Source organism: Salminus brasiliensis, chromosome 17, assembly GCF_030463535.1.
Source record: "Salminus brasiliensis chromosome 17, fSalBra1.hap2, whole genome shotgun sequence".
Taxonomy (NCBI): domain Eukaryota; kingdom Metazoa; phylum Chordata; class Actinopteri; order Characiformes; family Bryconidae; genus Salminus; species Salminus brasiliensis.
In genome coordinates, this window is record NC_132894.1 from 28784629 (window position 1) to 28805105 (window position 20477).

Here is a 20477-nt window from a genome sequence, read left to right on the forward strand (position 1 = left end):
CTCTGCAGATCTATTTATTCATGTAATTGAACTGAATTTCTACACACAACATAGCAAAAGCGCTAATCACCGGCTACTACACCTAAACAATACGCACTTCTCTGCCCATGATGTTTGACACACTGATGTTGGACTGAGCATGTGGTGTTTTTCTTTTTAAGGCAAGTTGATGACCTTCCGCACACATTAGGATCATCGGCACACCAGATCATAGGAATTAAAAAAAGAAGATCCTTTTAGATGCAGATTGTGTGAATTTATATATTCCAGATATTCCACTTCCAAAATGTCACACGGAAAGAGGAAAGTGCACATTACTGTTTGGCATGTCAGTGAACTCTGTGAGCAAACTTTCTCTCCCATGTTAGTTTTAAATGTCCTACTGACACATCAAAGTCACCATAAGAACATCAACAGCGAGGCCAAAGAAGAGACAGCCCAGTATCAGCATGTACTAGTGAAAGTAGTAAGCAGTAATAGAGCTCAGTACTCATGTCTATCCTTCAACCACATAAGACATAACCTTGTATTATCAGACAAGGAACAGCATAGTAAAAGAGGCTGCAGTACGGGCACAGGAGAATGCGAGAAAAGGGCCTGTTTGTGCAATGTGGAGCAGTCGTGTTTGCATTGAAAGGGGAAATTCCTCAATTCTCCTTAATTAAACAGTTTAAATGAAGGCAAAGTCATTCAGAGTGTACTGCTGTGAAATGCATTGTTCTAGAAACCAACAGAGCCAGAATTCTTCATACAGGTGGTGATGGGAACCAGGTGTTTACTACCTGATGCCTGAGACCTTGTTCTGCAGTAGTTTCATTAAAAGATCTAGCATCTACTGTTGATAATGCAATGCAATTCAAGCTCTACCCATGTTTTTGATTGGTGTTTGGTGAAATCCCAACATTAGTTTGATCATTATTAAAATTCTGACCCAGGTTCTATTGATTACGGGTAAGTGTAGATAGGATGAACACCCAAAGACTAGTTTACTCACTGTTCGTTTTAACCTTAGAAATGCACTTTGCAGGTACACAGCTACCATCTGTAGGCACAGTTACAATCTGTGCTGCACAGCCTTTCAACCACCCTCTACCACATCCATTAATGGACAAGGACCACCATTAGACCCTGCATGGCACTGGTGTGTTAGTGTGTATGGTGCTGGTATGAGTCTATCAGAGACATCAGCATTGCTAAGCTTATTCAGCAATGTCTGCTCTTCCTGTATCGGCTCACAAAACATCATAGTATCATTTTTAGAAAACTAGAACTGCTATAGTATTCAAACTGCTATGGTACTAAAACAGTACCATAAGGTAAGGCAAGGTAAGCAGCATTAGCTTTGTGCTAACATAACACAAAAATCTCACTGAAGCACTAATGCAAATTAGCATTAGCGAACCAATGAATGTGCATGTTTGCGATTATATAACAAAAAAACGGTTTAAACGGGTAGAGTATGGACACTCCCAAGTGGCACAACTGTCTAAATGTTGGCCTTATCAACAGCAGACAATGAGTTCAGTCCGAGTTCATTTGTGGCCGGGAGAGAATAATTAGACTCACTCTCGCTGGATTGGGTAGGATGGCCCTATTTCTAGCAAATGTGGATATCTGAAAAGTGACAGAACTGGCAGTTAGTGTTCCGGCCTGTTGACCTGTTCAATGATGTTGAATTAAGTGGCTGGATATTTTTAGTAGCCGGACACCTCAACAGCTGTCCAGTAGTGACTCTGGGTGTGTAAAAAAAAAAAAAAGCTCAGCCACACTGAAATATTTGCACCAGTACCACGGAGATATCACTGCTGTGTCAGCAATGGTCCACAAACCAATTCATATCTGGTCAAAGGTGGTCCTATAGTGGTCCCTTTCTACTGATGGACATGGAAGAACACCAGATGGAATATAATCAGTGATTATAGACCTACGAAATGTACGTACATAATGTACATGACATACTGGCAGTAACTCAACACAGGTCCTGCAAGAAAAACGTAATACTCCCATCACACGTTCAGAATCACAGAAAGCAAAAAATCGTCAGCTTGACTCTGAAAGTCGGTTCTGTTGCGCTTCCCCAGGTTTTGAATCTGTTCGGAATCGGCTTTAATAATGCCGGCTCAACAATGTTTACCGCAATACCTTGCATCAATTATTAAATACATACAAAATGGAAAGATAAGGGCCTTTTCTGTGCTCCTGGTACTACTTGCTGCATGCCAAAGACAAAGACAAAAATCTCTCTTTGAAGGAACACAGAAGAAGACAGAGCTGTTAATTAACTACGGCAGACCAAAGAGCTCAAGAGCCAGAGACTGGCTATTCTGAAACTGAATAATGTGTGGCCACTGGAATAGCGTGCCCAGTACCAGCTAATAACCCTGTCTGAAGGTCTAACCCTGTCTATTTCCTGAACATCTACGTATACACACTACTGTATGCAGTTTCTGCCTTTCTTTCCTTGCTAACACAACAACGTAACAACTAACGAACATACTGTTGCCCTGTCCATCTCAGAAGATTCCCATCATAGAACATCCAAGACCATAAACCCTCAAATGATACTTCTGAAAGAAAAAAAAAACATGAACAAAACACTAACATTTTAATACTGCGCTAGGTATGGCACTTGAGTCAGACAACTGGCAAGAAGTGTTTTTTTTTTTTCGACTTTCAAACACAGCACAGGTCAGACGGACGACGGACACACATTCACACACTTCACAACAGCATGGGGTCACGTGGACAGCCCTGGTCCAGTGACAGTCTCTTGTTCCACGGTGAGCGTCCATGCCTGGACTGAGGCAGGAAGGCCTACTGGATGAAGGGCATTCGCTCCTTGTTGTCGTTGTCCCCCTCGTGCTCCTCCTCTTCCTCACCTGCCTCACTGGTCTCCGTGCTGTCACTGGCCATCTGGGGCACACAGCAGGCGTACTCGTTATTGCGTTTACTTTACACAAATTGAGAACAAGCTTCGCATCCCTTTGAGAAGGTACAGCTGGACACATAATGACCTCTTAATGAAAGGTCTATTTTTTGTATTTTCTACTCTACTAAAGGATTCTTTTTAACATTGCACTCAAAAGGTGTTCTTTAAAGGTTTGGTAAAGGCAGTGGTTCTATAAAGAACTCACAATGACAACTCACAAAATGAAAACTGCCATAGATTAGAAGAACCAGTTTTGGACTCTCAGCATGTTTTCAAGTTGGTTAAAGGTTTTTACTCAGCTCCCCCATGAGGCTCGTTTTACAAATTCTACCACAGCTTTGGGTCAGATTTGAATACGGTAACAAACTGACTGACATCCTGCTTTCTATGGGAACATAAGCCAACAGCTGACGCAACACACACACACGTCGACACACGCATTGAATCAATGAGGTCAAATTCTTCCAGAGGCTGTTTTGGAGGGGAGCAAGGGGTCAATTAGAAATGTGTGAGAAATGACAAGTGTGGCATGAGTGTGAGATAAGCGCTAATTGCGTTGAGTCTCACAGACAATGCATGAGTTGGCAGCCCAGTGTACACTATATTAAAAAGGGCTGTTTTACCACCAGCAGTTATTTAAATATGAATATTTCGTTAAATGAATATGAATATGTAATATAGTAAAGCATATCTTTCTTTTGCTAAAAATGCCATTTGAGCTGCGAACGATGGCTTAATAAAGACATTTTTATCCATTCTTTACTAATAACTGACATCAATTTTGCACATTTTGACTCAGCTAACTGTGATGTATACTCATTGTTCTACATGGCTTAATCCCATGAATGGCAGCTGTATTTTAGAGGTCCATACATGCTAATTTCTTCCCTTTCAGGTAACTTCAGTGCTAATAGCTATTTAATGAACCCTTCCCTACCAAATAGCACTGTGCAGACTGCAAGATTACACCGGTCAGCCATAACGGTAGCACCACTGACATGGGATGTGAAAAACATTGATTATCTTCATCTGCAGTAGCATCTATCAGAGGGTGACTATACAGTATTAGGCAGCAAGTGAATAGTCAGTTCTTGTGAATGTGAAATTTCATGGGTTGGAAACAGAAAAATAGGCAAATGTAAGGATCTGAGCCACTTTTTCACAGGTTTTCCAAACTCTCCAAAACATCAGGCAGGTCTTATGGGGTGTTCTGGAGGCACAGTGGATTGGTGGTTAGCACATTTTCCTCTTAACAGTGGGGCCTTGGGTTTCCTGGTTTCCTCTCACAGTCTAAAAGCATGGAGATCAGGTCTGTATGCACAGATATGGACTAGCACTCCTAGTGGTCATCTAGGTGGACGGGTGTTTCCGGTTGAGGGTATGCTGTGTACTTAGGTATTAAGTATGTGTGGACAACCAGTGAACCGACAGGGGCATCTAAGGCTCATCAATGCAATCCATGGAGGTCCCACCACTTACAGGATAACATCTTGGGATAGGATGCTAACATTTTGATGCCAGATACCACAGGACACCCTCAGAGGTCTTGGACTTGTGGAGTCCATGCCTTGACAGGTCAGACCTGCTGTGCTGTGGCACATTATGAGTACTAATGTTATGGCTGATCTGTGTGATCACAAACTTGCCTCAAACCATGTTGAGTTATAAAGAGTAACTCTGGAGCTGTGAAGGCTAAGCTGAGTGGCCTTGGTTTGCTCTGTGATGTTCCTTTTTTTTGGAACTTACAATTCTCTTCACATAATAAGAACAGGCCACCGAGTTCAGCCTCAACTCTGAATTGCATCTGAGACTATGGTAACCTGTCTCTTAAGGCAACAGTTCAGAAAAAAATCTAATTTTTTCAACTTTTCTGTTACCCCAAATGTCATTAATCAGTTAACAAATCTTTTACGTATCTTTTTTCTAAAGGTTTGGTTTGTAGCTATCCAGCTAATGTTACCAACTAGTAATGGAAACTTCCACACTATTAACGAGCAAAGCCTTTTTTATTTTTTATTTAGTTTTTATTTGGACTATGTGAGACTAACAACTTACTTACTAACAAACCTAGGTTTGGGATGTGTGATAACTTGGGCATGCAGTTTGCACAATGCTAATCTGTGGGCTAGGAGCTTTAGTTTACAGGCTAGCTAGATGTCAATTGTGGCTTCTGGCTGACTGGCTACATTTAAGGTAAGGGGAAATGCCAGCTTCCTTGTATATCTCCATGCTACTGTGTTGTCCTGTCTCCCTCTGTCTTTCCAGGAAGGATATATGAGTTGTGATTATGAAAGCTGCTGGAACAGCACACCATACAACAAAGCACACGACCTACGAGGGTGGCAATGCTATCTTCTGTCAGTCTAATGACATGTCATTCCAATGACATTGGAAGTCTAATGACTGTCATTCCAAAAGTCTGCTTTATCCACCCTTTATGTGCATTTGGGGTCACTGTCCTGTTGCAAAACCCAACTGTGTCCAACAGTTGTGTGTTTCAACCGTCTAGCTGATGACTATAATGCATTCTGAAGCACTTCTCCTTCTTTATTATTTCGTCCACTTTGTGCATTGTACTAGTTCTACTAGAAGAAAAAGAACCCCAGAGCATGATGCTACCACCATCATGCTTAACAGTTGGTACAGTGTTCTTAGGGTCGAATGCTTTACCTTTACTCCTCCAAACATACCTCTGATACCTCAGTAAATATACAATCATCCTTCTCAGGTCTGCACTGAGCTCCTTGGACTTTCCCATTAGTCAATCCAACGAATTCCAAGTGCAGCTGTTGTTTTTATGACTGCTGAGCTACTGACACAAGCGTTAACCTTGTGTCTGAGCGGGAAGTCGAGCAACTAGTGTTAGGAGGAACAGAAAGGCGGAAATAGAGGCCAGTTCTGCTGTGCTTGGACACATCCGATCTAGGCTTAGATAAGTTAGCAAGCAGGCTTAACATCAACAGAACAGACCATGTTCCAGCTACCTGAAGCACAAATCACACACGTTTAGAGGAAAAGGCCTAATGTCTGAGAGCACAAGTCAAGTGAATGGTCTTAGGAGTGTTTTGGACTGTCTGCTGTGTTTGGACACATCTTTTCTAGGTTTAAAGAAGTTAGCAAGCAGGCTCAACATCAACAGAACAGATCATGTTTCAGCTTAAGCCTCATGTCTGAGAGCAGAGTCGACCAGAGCAGAGTCGAACTCAGCATGGCTAAACTTGCAACCATAGTGGGCTTAGATTTTTTCCACCTGTTTTCAGAGTGTGGCATTACCAATTAGTGAGCACCCACATAGCCCTCACCCTGTGGCTCTCTTAAATTGCACATGGGGCAATAAGCCTATTTAGCCATGTACTAGATAGACACAGAAATTTGACACATCAGTCACGTCACAATTTTGAAATACTGTCTTCATTTTGAGATTCTGTCAACATTTGTAAATACTGCGGTATCCATATGCTATTACTGTTATACTAGCCAAGCCTAATACACACTAGGTAAGTGTAAAATATATATTTTTTGTGTTAGTGTAGGAGGTTCATTTGTTTTCCTTGATAACCATAGCTTGAAAATCCATGGCACAGCATAGCTTGCTTTTGTTTTAGTATTTATTTTCCATTTGCACTGTCCAATGAGTTCTTCTCCCTCAGGAACTTGCTCTGCCGTATTTAGTAACATAAATATTGACTGTATCATAGCAAACATTAAATCATCAGCTACCTAACCTTCAATTCATGGGTGTTTGTGTCTTCTCCACTTGTTTATCCAGCTCACAAGCTTTCTCTCCACATATTTTTACTCCCATGTTACCTTCCAACAGCCCTACTGTAAAAAATCCAGAGGAGTGAAAAATATCCTTAATGTAATTTCTCCTCGACAACAAAGAGATCAAATGGAGAGAGAGACTTTAGTATAAGTCTCCTGCTGCTCATGTGTGTTCCCTAATATAAGGATCTCATGTCTCCTCATGGGTTTTAGTACAGATCTCAATAGTCTCAGAATATGCTCAGATCTGCCAAAATAATAACACTATGCACTAAAAAGAGGGGTCCCAAAATATGAGCTCAACTCTTTCTCATTTAGGACAAAGAGCCTTCTCAGCTCTGATGCTGTGAATTACAATACAATACAAAAATATTGTTTCTTCTGAAATCAAGGGTATTAAAAGGGTATTTTGTTGGAGTAACTGTCCAGTGTAGTGTCTCTACAGTCAGTAGGTGGTGCTCTCTTGCCCCGTCACTCTGAAAGCGATGTTGGCTGGCACAGGCGTCTTGTAGCTAGTGTGTAGTGGAGCTGGGGACCCGGCGCTTTTCTCTAAGCGCGTCCACTGCCATGTGATGCCGCATCGGTGGCAGTTCAAAAGAGGATGGTGACTGGCTTTGCATGTATGGGAGGAGACATGTGTTAAGTACTTACCCTCCTAGTGTTGGGAGCACTGCTAGTGCTAAGGGGAGAGTACTAATGAGTGGCTTGGGAAATTGGCTATCTACAAAACGGAGGCGGAAAATTGGGTAAAAAATGAGATTAAATTAAAGAAAAGAGATTAAATCAAGACTCAAGTCTCATGTTTCATTTTGTCTAATGCTGTTTCTCCTAAGCAATTTTAGGAGAAACATCTGTGACAAAACTGAGCTCCAAATGTAATGTCAAAGATCAACATTTCAGCAATTACATTTTCATCTGGGAAGAGAAAACCTAAAAGTTACTTTGAGCAACTTAAGCCTTGAAACATCGCTTCATTCAAAGTAATTATTTCACTTGAATAAATCTAGTTCAATTGCTTACTAATGCATGAATATTTTGTTTTTGAGGTGGAACTAATGAACCATTTTTACACTGCTATTTCATTTTGGTTTGGCTGTTCCTCTAGTACACAATCTTAATTAGTATTGGGGCAGAGAACTGTAGTAGATGTCCTGGAAGGATGCTTCCATAAAACCACTATTTCTGCAAATTCCCTCAGCATCATACTGTCAGGTCACCATGGAAACGCTATCCTGTGATTCTCCGATCACTGTCACAAAGCTTTTTCTTTTTTTGGTGCTCTGTAAACAGGTGTGCTAAGTGCTCCCTTATGGTTTGCTCTTAGCCAGTTGTTGTTTTTTTTACTCTTCTGGTACAGTATTTTCTGGTTCCATGGTTCGGCGGTTAAAAATAGACATGCAAAAGTGTTAAAAGCAGCAGCTCCAGAGATGACAAATACATTTTGATGTAATTTTGAATATTTTGGACGTCAACAGTTGATGCTCAAAGCTCAAATACAGGACCAGTGACTTACTCACCAAAGGAGTGGGAGACTTTTCCACATCCAGAATCAACTTTCCTATGTTGCCTCGGTCATGGATTCTCTGCATGGCCTCCTTCACCTAAAATAAAAAAGCAGATGCACATATCTCTGCATCTAATCTATCCCTGTGTCTTAAAATATGCTTATATTTTTGTCATGCAGTAAACATCTTCATTGTTTTCTGTGCTCCCATAATCAAGACATGACTGGACTTTTGCATTCTGCAGTTCTACAAAGTCCACAGAAGGTGGCAGTAAAGTTCAGCATAAAGGAAATGCACATGTTTTTTTTTAATTATTGCAGATTTTTTTTTTTATTTAAACTGGCCTGTCAGTCAAGATGTCTCTCAAAAACAACATAATTGCCAAATCAAGCTGAACATTTTTAGTCACAGCTGCATGAAAAGTGTGATCAAGGTGAACATGCTTTTGTGGCTGAGGAAAGACAACAAATACTGCTGAAGAACACGAAGAACCATCACGCCACGTTTGATGGAAAATAATGAGTGCACTGACAGAGACGTGCTAAATCACTCTCCGAAGCACTGCCTTTCACACACAGCGCACTTTTCACAGCCACAGACAATACAAATTTGGCCTGACTGCTGCTCTTAGCCCAGACTGGAGGTATGAGGTCAGAATGACTCCAGCCTCAGACACTTGTGCGAGACCGTATCTGACAGCAAGCTGCGGCAGGAGCAGAACACGCTCGACTGCTTTATGTTCGTGGAGACGCAGGCACAGTTTTCATGTGTAAAATTCCCAAAGTCTTACAATGGATTCTCTGAGTGATGCCATAGCAGGACCATTTCTGTAAAAGAGATGCGAGTGCGAAGAACCTTCACACTCAACCTACATCGACTTATTTAAAGCTTTAAAAGGTTCTTCACACACACACACACCATCTCTGTAAGACATGGTTCTTTATGGACCAAAAAGTGGTTCCTCTATGGTATCTCTCAAAGAACCATTTGTAGCACCTCTAATTCACATGTATCGGAGGAGACTTCTAGCATTGCTAGTGCCGGGGGGGGCTACGGACAGGTTAATTGAGTAGTACCAAATTGGGAGAAACAGGTTGAAAAAGACATGGTCATGTGGTTTCTGACACTGTATGACAGATCTACAGTTATCTACTGTGGAAAAAAATGCCATAAAACAATGACATAATTAAGGCTTCAAGTTCAAGACTGCTGCTGTTTTAATCTTCATAATAGCAAAAAACATATAAACGAGTCTTTTTGAGATTGTTTAACAACTTAATACAAATTAGTTAAAGTGTGTGATGTGTCAAAGTGTGTGATGATTTAGACAACCTCAAGCTCATCTGTGCAAAGTAGCTGAGAGACATATTTGGGCATATATTGACAGATATGAGATTGGTGACTGAGTCTGAGTCCAGTGTTTGTTAGCAACCTTAGCCTCACATCTCATGTCTTGTTCCAAACTAAAGAAGCAAAACTTACATACAAGCCGTGTTTTAGCTGAATGACTGCATGTTCATCTGCATATTCATTTGACTATTGGCTGATCTATTCCTTTAAGACAGAACCAGCAGTGTGATTGCTTCTTCATAATTTCACTCATTCAGATTTTTCAGGAATCAATTTCCAGCCATTAATCAAACATGGCAAGGTAGCTCATCTCGTTATCTTGAAGATGACCTTCTGAAACACAAAAGGTTAGTCAGGTAAACTCTTGTCTTGTCTTGATCACCATATGCGACTTTAAACATCTGACTGGATGCGAGGGCTTTAAAGATCAGTGTGCAGTGAGCTGGTGGGGCTTCTTCCTTTTATTGAAAGTAATAAAACCTGATATAAGACCTGGGAGAGGCCACAGTCGTTTCTGCCGATTCCACTGGTGGAAGTGAAAACGTCTCGCACCGTTAAGGCGTCCTTGAGAGGCCGGGTCAGTAAAGGGCTGTCATAACAAGGTCCTTTGACCAAGGAAATGCATTCTATACTGGGGTTGGCATCTTTAGCTGAGACTGATTCTGAGGCATATAGTGATCAGGACATCTGATTTCTCGATGTGTAAGTCAACAAACCACTGCTAATACCTGCTGCAATATCAGTAATATCAGCACAATGCAATGCAGTTCCCCAGAAAATGTGTGAACAAAATAGCTACTTCTGCTGCGTTCCATTTACCTTGGAAGTTGGATGTCGGAGCTGGGAATAACGGTACACCCGAGTTGACCCCACGGTCCAGTTAAATGTTCCGATAACTGTACACTATTTTAACATTTTAAAATAACAGTTAGCTAAAGACTTCAGAGACAAACCAGTGTTGTGTGGCGAATCTAACCAACATGTCCCACTTTTTATGTCCCAGGTTAGAATTGTTAGCATTGACCCAGGTTAGCGCAGTTGGTGATACCAATTAATAACATTTTGTGCATCCAAACACCATGGAAGCACGTCCACAGATAGAAGTTGAACAGCCTTATGACTGTACGACTGATGTATTGAGACACAGACAGATAGCAGAGCTAATAATCTGTATAATACTGTTGCTTTTACTAGTGCTGCTGTACAGTGTGAACATCCTGGATTTTGAACTTGGGGTTGTTGACCCTCTCCTGACTTTCCGAGTAAGAAACTTGAGGGGGCGTTCCAGGTGAAATTTCCTACTCGGAACTCGGACATTCTGACTGTCAGATGATTCATGTAACGCGCACATGCAAGTGAGATTTGCCTCCTCACTACTTCTGCATGCAGAATTCTTGAAAATGTATTTTAATGGGCTCATAACAAGCATAACCAATTGCTCTTCCCCTTTTGTTAATTTTATGAAAAATAATCTCCAAAATGGTGACTTTACAGGAGAAGGCAAACATTTTAACTGTACATGGAAGTTAATGTAAAATAAGATGTTTAATTCAAGTAATTTAGAGCATTTCTATTGGTCTATATGGTCTAGAATTATTGACACATGGTACAGAGCAGCTACAGCGTTCAACTGTTGGAGAAAACTAACAACGGACAAAAACTGATACATGTTTTTTATTAAACAGCAGCAGTATATTGAAATAAACTGCAAAAACCTCTCCGTTTCAATTTACCTTGCATCCTTTTAGGGTACATCTTTAGTACATTTAATCAGGAAATATAATTGTATCATTATTCATTTGCATTTTTTTCAGTTTGCCTTTAACGTAATTTTCTACTTAGGTTATAAAATGTACAAATTTGCACTGTTCTCATGGGAAGCTAAATGCCTTAAGGTAAAAATGTACTCTATTGGTCCAGGTCAGGACCACACTGTACCTTTGAGGGTACATTGGTACATTGTTCTTATCTTCAGGGGCAAAAATGTACCTGTGCAGTACCAGGATTTTCCATTCAAGTACTGAATACATTTTCATAAAATCTTCTGTACAGTACAGTATTTGTTTTTTATCCAATGTTTTCTTACAGTGTGCAGCAACTGGGTCTTATGCTTCTCACCACCAGAAAAACATCAACATGAGCTCCATCAGAGTCTATCCACTGCTGATCAGCATGCCTTTAGAGTAACATTTGCCTCATAAACCACCAACAGCCATTTCTCCAGCTCCCCCGGCTCAACTTCAGCCTCATCTCAGAGGTACTACAAATATGTGGAGGGGGTTTGATTGCCTCTGAATGAGTCTGCTGCAGCAGCCCCAGAAGAATGAAGAGCAATAAAACGCATAAGAGAGAAAGCTCTTCGTGACAACACTGCTCCAGTACTCCTTATCCACAGAGACACAGCGCTGACCCTTCAACAGGTTTCAATGTCATTTCTCATTTTTAAGGCTCAGGTAATTACTCTACAGCAGGGGCGCACTAAATATACAAAAACAGGAGGGTCCTGAGAGTGGCAAAAACACATTATATGGACTAAAGTATTGGGACAGCTGCTCAGTCATTTTTCTTCCGAAATCAAGAAGTCTATCCTGCTTTTGTTGAAGTAACGGTCTCTTCTGTCCAGGGAAGAAGGCTTCCCACTAGATTTAAATTTGATTGCATTCAGCAACAATAACATTAGTGAATTTACCTCATTCCCAACTCATTTCAACAGTAATGGACGGAGCACCAACCACCATTCCAGAGAACACAGTTCTGCTGTTCCACAGCTCAGTGCTGGGGGGCTTTATAGCCCTTTAGCCCATGGTATTAGGTCTTAAGTATGGTGTTAATAGGTTCATGTCTATCTGCTCCAGAGAGTCCTATTCTATTGGCAATATTTCTCTACAGGGACTACACAAGCAGCATGTGTGTCAGCAATGGGTGCAACTAAAAGTAAGGTTGTCCGTAAATATTTGGGCATTAAGTGTAGCAGCAGAAAGCGTCAATGAGAGCTGCTCATAAAGTAACGTGTGGAGGGGTGTGTAGCAGCATGGCACTCATGTACAGTGTTTAGGTGTTTTTTTTTTTGTTTGTTACTGTACAATAAAATGTATTTAGTGACCGTATGACACTGTTCATAGTAGTGACATGATGTATAATGCTGGACTATTCAATATTACTATATGCAATTACATATTTAAACGTGTATTGGGTTTTCACAATCAATGGCCTTTACATTCTATTTGAATGCTGAATGAAAAGAATCTTCCAATTTAGTTGAAATGTGAAAAACATAATACATGTTTTTATTTATTAAAAAATAAAATTTTTAATTAAACCCAAATCCTAATTAAATATTAAATATTTGGCATCAACTGAAAGTGGAAAACCATTATTAACCGCAACTTCTAAGGGTTAAGAAAGAAAGAAAAAAACACTGAGTCATATTTGCTCTAGGCGTCTGAGAGGCTGATTTTCAGATTTGTGACTCATCGTATGAATCTGAATCATTCTTCGTGACCAAAGTTTAATATGATGCGTTTTTGCACTCATGTACATACTGTAAATCAGGACACAAGGTGCTTCTCATATATAAGCGCACTTGCTGGAGATATTCTGGACATACTGGATAAGCTGGAAATGAAGAATTTGCAATACTGCCCATAGAACAGCCTCACCTCACCTCATTTGCAATGGAAAACCTGCCTTTTTTTTGTGTCAGCTCTCTTTCTCATAGAGCTTTTCTCAAAGCTCTTTGAAAATGAGTAATGGAATCAGATTGAACGCTTTTGTAGTGGCACTGAAAGGGGCTGTGGATCACTCAGTAGCTCTTATGGCTTGGATGAATCATCTGTGTTTATGTGTTCATATCTTTCAAATATTCATTTTTAAACGAAACACGCTTATGCATAATAGTTTTTCATTAGGAATATGGCATTTGACTTCGTAATCAGCCATGAAAAATGCACTCAAAACATTTATTCGAAACGCCAATGCAGTGGCTGCTGCAACATGAGCTCACTGCAAAAATGTATGAAATATAAACTTAATGTTAGCGAGTGTGTTCATGTATGTAATACAGATGATGGAAGCGGCTAATGGAGAAATGCTGTGGTAGACATCAATAGCCCATATCATAAGAAACATGTCTTGCTTTGTAAAAATGTAGATGGATGGATGGATGCACAGATTATTACTTTCACAAAAGAAATGAACAGGCTTGATTTAGGGTGCAAACTTTGCTGAAGTTCTCAAATGTACCATTCTCTCCATCTGAGTGCTGGAGCATCTGGTCAGGGTCAGGGACGTAAACAGGGCCAGGCACAAAAATCACACACACTCACCCATCGCTAATGCAATGTTAAGGCCACTTTGGCCCAGTATTGCTATCGTGGTGCTAGCATCACTATTGTGGCTTAAGCATCGGTACTGCAATGACTGCCAGCTCGCCAGCATCATTACTGGAGCATTAGCATTGCTATTGCAGAATTAGCATCGCTATGGCAGCATTCGCATCGTTATCACAGCATTAGCATCGCTACTGTGCCAGTCCCTGGCCTTGCCCAGCATCACTAAAACATTGCTATCGCCGTGGTAGCATTGAAACCGCATCGCCTGCCAGCCTCGCCCTGCATCACTGCTGCGCTGTTAGTCACAAGCCATGTTCATGTCCTGAGCCCTTCACATCTAAAAACTAGTAAATATGAGATTCTGAAGGCTCTGAGGGCAAGGCTAGAGTCATTTTATGCCACACAACCTTTTTCTAAAGAGAGATTTGGGCCTCTAACTCCCCATTGTAAAAACCACATAGACGATTTCATGCAGCAAATAGCAGTCCGGCCAAACCAGGCTTACCTTGTTTTTCTCGTTTCTAAGTGATAAAGAGAGCTTGATTACAATAGTGTGCTGCGTAAACCCACACAAACATGAGTAAACCCTAAAGAAAAACATGTAAAATACCCGAGGAATGTTAAAAAGAAGTCACCAGTCTGGCAGTATTCTGAAGCACAACCTCTTCAGCACGGATCTCTTCAGTTGCTAATCTCTCATTAAAGTAGATTTGGGCTTCGAGTCTTTTCAAAAGCCACCGAGAGCAGCACAGACAGCTCATGCATTAGGCAAGTTTATTATCCAGATCAAGTCCAACCACTACTTATACATGAACCAAACTTTGACCACTCTGTAACCACTATGGACAGACAGGACCCTCTTATTGCCAAGATCGTGAAGAACAGCGAGTGGTTGTGGCTGCGTATCACTACCTAATTAACTCTAAACAAAACTGAATGTACACCATTGTGTGCCTTCTATTCAAATGCACTGTTTCAGACTTGAGGCAATCAGTGTGTCAAAGTAGGGCGAATCCCACTAAATATGCAGTAATGGGAAAGATGGCATGAGACCTCTACTGTGTTAGTAGCTGAGAATGTGCAGCCATGCACATTCCTGTCTGTTTTATATATGAAAAGCGACAAACCTTTTTTCTTTTTTTTTCACATATAAAATGAATAAAATATAGAAATACAGAAGATCAAGCAAAGCTGCACAGTAGAACTTCATGCAGGTCCTTTCCTGCCATATGGGAATTTGCTTTGACTTAGGAGCAGGTCTATATATAAAGGTCCTCTAGGTCTTGCACTGACTTCCACAATTCCCCTTAACTGTCCTTTCTTAAAGACAGTGGACATTGAGAACTGGACGTGATCTTTTTATAGCCTTTCCCTGCTTTTGTAGCCATTAGTTGGCTTTATTTTCATCTCTTCAGCCAGCTGAATAAAGTTTTAAAGACTTAAAAAATGAGGGCCCTGACTGGTCCAGCGAAATATGGCAAAGTCACTGTGACGAGAGCATTGTTCAAATCCCAGGTATGCTGCTAGCCATCTGCAGCTGGGGCCCAGAAAGAGCACAATTGGCCTTGCTCTATTCAGGCTCTGTAAATTGCACTGCCATTTGCCATGTCTGAGGAGGCGTGTGACGATCTTCACCCTACCAGTGTCGGAAGAATTGCATGTGATAGGGATAGAATATGTATGGTTTGGGTAATTGGTGTTCCAAATTGGGGAGAAAATGGATAATAAATCAAGTTTTTGAGCTGCCTAATTCGGTTGCAAGGAGTAAATTAAGGACTAATGGGAGAGTGAAAGAGTGTGAGAGTGTCCAACCCTTTACACATGCCACCATTACTATTATTTTTGTTCAGTTATAAAGTACTTTGTAAAGTGCCACAGACACAGACCATCAGCTGCACTCACACCTTGTTAAATCTCCATAGATAATCACTGCCAACAGAATGGCATGCTCTGAATCAGAGGCACATGAGCCTAAGGTCACCGTACCCAATGCCAAGCAATGACTAAAGGGGTCTAAAGCCTTCCAGCACTAAGTTTTTCGAGCAGTGGAACTTTGCGCTCTCTTTGTGATCCAGAACTAATCATCCAACATCAGTAGCTGACCTCACCAATGCTCTTCGGGATGAATGCACCCAAATCCTCATAGCAATGTTCCAAAATCTGGTGTAAAGCCCTTCTAAAAGTGTAGAGGCAGTTACTGCAGCAAATGAAAAACAACCTCCTGGTTAATACCCTTGATTACGGAAGGGGACGTTGGTGGATCAGAAGCCACAGCTGTCCGTCCAACTGGCCTGTGAGCCCTCTAAGCATGATAAACAGAAAGACACTGGTTTTTCACACCGGGTTAAGATCAACAACAGCAACTGTTCTGTACATATCAATTACAGCTACTATGTGAAACTACATTTCTAATCATAATCAGTAAAGAAAAAGCAATACTGTGCAGTGATGAGACCAGTTTTGCTCATGGTTGAGTGAAGGGTCAGTGCTGTCTCACCCTACATACTCTGAAATAGTCTTCCCACACACTCGCACCAATGAGGACCAGGCCCCAGGCATGCAACTCAGCCTCCAAAGAAATCTCCACACAGTCTGGCCTACAGAATACTGCACCAGGCCAAAGACAAACCATGATAACTAGATATTGAGCAAAGCTTTCATAGAGATAATTTGCTTTACTTTGCAGAGCAGTGCAACAGAGACTAGTACACTAGAAAAGTGGGCACACAGAGAGCCACTTCCTCTGCCCCTACGTCCTGCTGGTCCAGGGGGTCGATATTTTCCAATGACTGCCACACAACCCCAAAGCAGCAACAGGTCCACCTCCATGTGATGAGGTCGCAGGTAAAAAGGCTGATGCCCTTTTTAAGCAGATCATTATACCAACAGTAGTACCGTGTAACTTGCTGTCATATGAGGGTTTGCTCAGTTTTTCTGGTCGGCATAGAAGCAGGCCTATCCGACAGCTTTCATGGTCCTCTAGATCTTGCTTCTCTGTTGCTGTTCCCTTTCTCCCCATGCCCTGACTTTTCGCTGGTCCTGGGGACCAAACCGTCAACTTTCCTGTCCTTTATCAGCTGTATTTATTATTATTGTCAATAAATTTGTATTTAAAATAAATTTATATTCCCATGACTGAAGGATTTGTGAAAAACACACAGCCTGCATAAACAGGGAAATGCACTGAAATGACTGTGTCTGTGGTATTCAGCCATATGTGTCAGACAGAGATTAGGATGACATACACAGCAGTATTCCTTTAAATCCGCAGCATAAAAAGGTGAAGTATGTAATATTTCATTTTTAAAAGAAAAGGTATATCCCCTCCATGAAACACATTATACAGCCAGCATGACTTCTGCAAAAGCACATTAAGAAAAATGAACACGTCGTTAGAGCTAAATGGCTGGCCTTTGGACGCACGTTTGGTAACCAAAGAAACTGCTTCCAAATATTCTATTTCCGACACCAAACTGGGAGACCCTGCATTAACGTGCTCCCTGGTGCGATGTAACGGCTTGCGCCAGGCTTTTCCGACAGCTTGTGAGGATCATTAGCTTCTTGTGAGACACATCACAGGGCCTGATACATCCTCCGACATTTCTTGGCAACGTGCACTGATGTGAGTTTTCAATGAGCTGCTCGGTCTTTGGGATAACAGCGAAGAGCAAATAGCTTCATTTCCTTTGCATGATTTCATTACGGACAGTAAATTCTGTAATATGCAAAGCTCTGAGGGAGCTAATATTTAATGACTGGGTGAGTTACGTTCAAAGCCTGTATCAGAGCACAGCGATCACAGAAATAACAGCAGAATCAGATCGCCATTTTCAGATATAGCAAGCTTCCATTCTGTACAATATGCTGCTGTTTTGAAGCTTGTCAATCACACAATGCAGATGCACAATACCTTTACAACTAGAAATTTGTAAAGATACGTATACGCATTGAGACGATATCAGCAGAAAATGATATTAATGAGAATGAACATTGGAAAAAAATAATCCGATCTAATCAAAAAATGCACAACCAGATTTACCATGACCAAAGAAAAAAGCATCATGTCTGCCCAGTAAACTTTTCATTTGTATGCACCCATTAACAATAAACCACACTGTCATGCAAATACATACATTTATTCATCTATAAGTTTGGTCTCACAGGCTAATCTTTTTTTATGAATGAATTTCTAATTTTACCTCATTCACCACCCAATTTGGAAGATGTGGGGAGGAAGTGCAATAAAACCCATCCCTGAGAGAGCAATGCCAATTGTGCTCTCTCAGGCTCTGGCTTCTAATGAAATCCACCTAAACAAGTCTGTCTTCAATGAGGTGTGAGCCAGGTGTGTGATGTCTACGGCATGCAGTTAGCGTATTATGCTACAGTCCTGACAAAAAAGACGTTATACTGTCAGAACATCATGAACATAGCCCAGTACAGCTATTAATCATCAACTTTTAAACCCTTTTAGGTGTTTACCTTAGCTAACCGTGCTGAGAAAACCAGGCTCAGCCTGGTTTGTAAGCGCTTCATGCCGAACTGTGTCCGTTAGGAACATCCACATTAATGGTTGACATCCCTACTTATATTTGTTCGGCCCTGCGGTGGAAAAGCGGCCAATGAAATGATTAAATAGTGGAAATCAGTAAGTTTTTTATGGCTGGTTCTGTCTTGAAGCAGCATCATGCTAGAATTAGTATTCCATGCTCTAGGGCTCCCCCTACAGTCTGGAAATGTCATTTGCGCTTACAGCCACCACTACAAAAGGGCATGCTTTTTACAAGCATTTCTGGACAAGCTGAGAGACACAGAACTGATATCTGAAGTGAAGGAAGCAAGTGGACTGTCAGGGTAGAGTGAAAATACAAGATTTCACATTTTACAAATATGACTAAAAGAGTTTCACAGTTTTCTTGAGTGTTGACCAGCCTGTTTCCTCAAAGTTACACGATGAAACTGGAGTAGCATCTGCAGAGGCACTTTTCTTATTATTATTATCAGGGGAGCATCAGAATGATTTTATTTATCTGTTATTGTAAGGTAAACATGCTGCATAATGTACACAATGTAGCCTCTATAGGCTTGGGTGATAATATGAATTTAGATAAACGTGTGCAAGCTGCAGAATTATCACAATAAACAATATTGTCCTGATAATACCCCTTGTGAACGCCAGGCTGGCGGTAGTGCACTTTCTCAGCGCCAGACAAAAAGAGCTGAGGTTGAACTCAATGACCTGTCCTTATTGTGTGAGATCACCACAGAAGTGCATGAGTAAAACAATGCCTCAGAGAGAAAGCTGAAAAACACTGAAGTGTGCAGAGGTCCCCAAGACTCAGAACTACAACATACCTTTAATCTATTTATGGTGAAAACACTGGATGTGCTCCTTCGAGGCCACTGTCCCAAAGCAACAAAAGGAGGTTTTCACTGAGCTTGGCATGCTTTTACCCAGCTTTTAGTCAGGGGACAAAGCCAGTGTCCCTGAAAAATGGACTGTTGACTGTTGAGAGCTTACAGCACACTGTAATTAGAGACTGCTAAGAAAATTGACTGAAGCAGTGGCTGTGACTTGAATGCTGGAGTGTTTGGGTTTATGTACAATATTGTATGCTATAAATGAACGTACAATTACAGGAGAGCTCTAATTGCCTGACACAGGCGCACCCAATCAGGAACCCTACCAAACCTCCTTCACAACGAGAGCACAATTAATTGCCTGCTTGCAGACTCCCAGCCATGAACAGCAAATGACCTATCTGTGAGGTGGAGTTCAGCCCTGAACCTTTGTAATGGATGTGTTTCTCACTATTAATTAGACTGCAGTAACGGAGAAATGTAAATGAAACATATTAGGCATTTTTCTTTTCTTTTTTTTTACATTTATTTACTTAAGTTATGTCCCACAAACAGGCAAATTCATTTACCATACCCACTCCCAGCTCTTCTACATCCCCTAAAATCTTATCTTATTTTACAATAATGCATTTGGTGGCTGTTACATGTGAACCTTTCCAGATAACATGATAACCAGAAAGTTTTGTCCATGGGTTCCACGTTGGTCACATATATGGGTGCCCACCAGGGTCAGTGATGAGACCAAGATGGATTAAACATGGACCCCATCTAGGTTGTACACTGCATAACTACGTACACTGTAAACTGCGGGGCCAATTTAGAAAGTCCAACTAGATCCCAGTAACAACAAATGTACAAACCCACTCAGAGCCCATGCTCACCTGGAACCCACCTAGCCCACATGTCATCCATGTGAGCGCCACATGAGCGTGATGGCTGGGGTTATATTATATTAAGTTAACTTAATGGGAGAAGGAAAAATAAATTCTTAAATGGAAATCAATGTAAAAAGATTTTATTCAAAGTTAGTTTGGAGCATTACTATTGGTCCATTTGTCTTACCGCTTTTTTGTTGCAATTTAAAGAACATACAAGGTTTTAGCATGATAAGTGATGCGCTTCCCGACAGCCAGGAGCAGCACAATGCTTAACGCTTCCCTCATCATCTTCCACTCCAATAACTCTCCAACAGACAGTAGAATCAACATGGATGGGTGAACGTAGCCATTGCAGGCT

At 41.1% G+C, this 20477-nt stretch overlaps 1 protein-coding gene across 1 annotated transcript in view; it reads right to left on the reverse strand.

Annotated features, from left to right (window-relative positions):
- vat1l (vesicle amine transport 1-like) overlaps positions 1–20477 on the reverse strand; it is a 46067-nt gene continuing 25590 nt past the window's right edge. Inside the window, exons 8-9 of the mRNA XM_072660705.1 lie at positions 8212–8295; positions 1–2913 (exon numbers count right to left, since the gene is read on the reverse strand). Of these exons, the coding sequence (XP_072516806.1) occupies positions 2815–2913; positions 8212–8295 (183 nt within the window). The 3' untranslated portion in view covers positions 1–2814. The remainder of the gene's footprint in view (positions 2914–8211; positions 8296–20477) is intronic.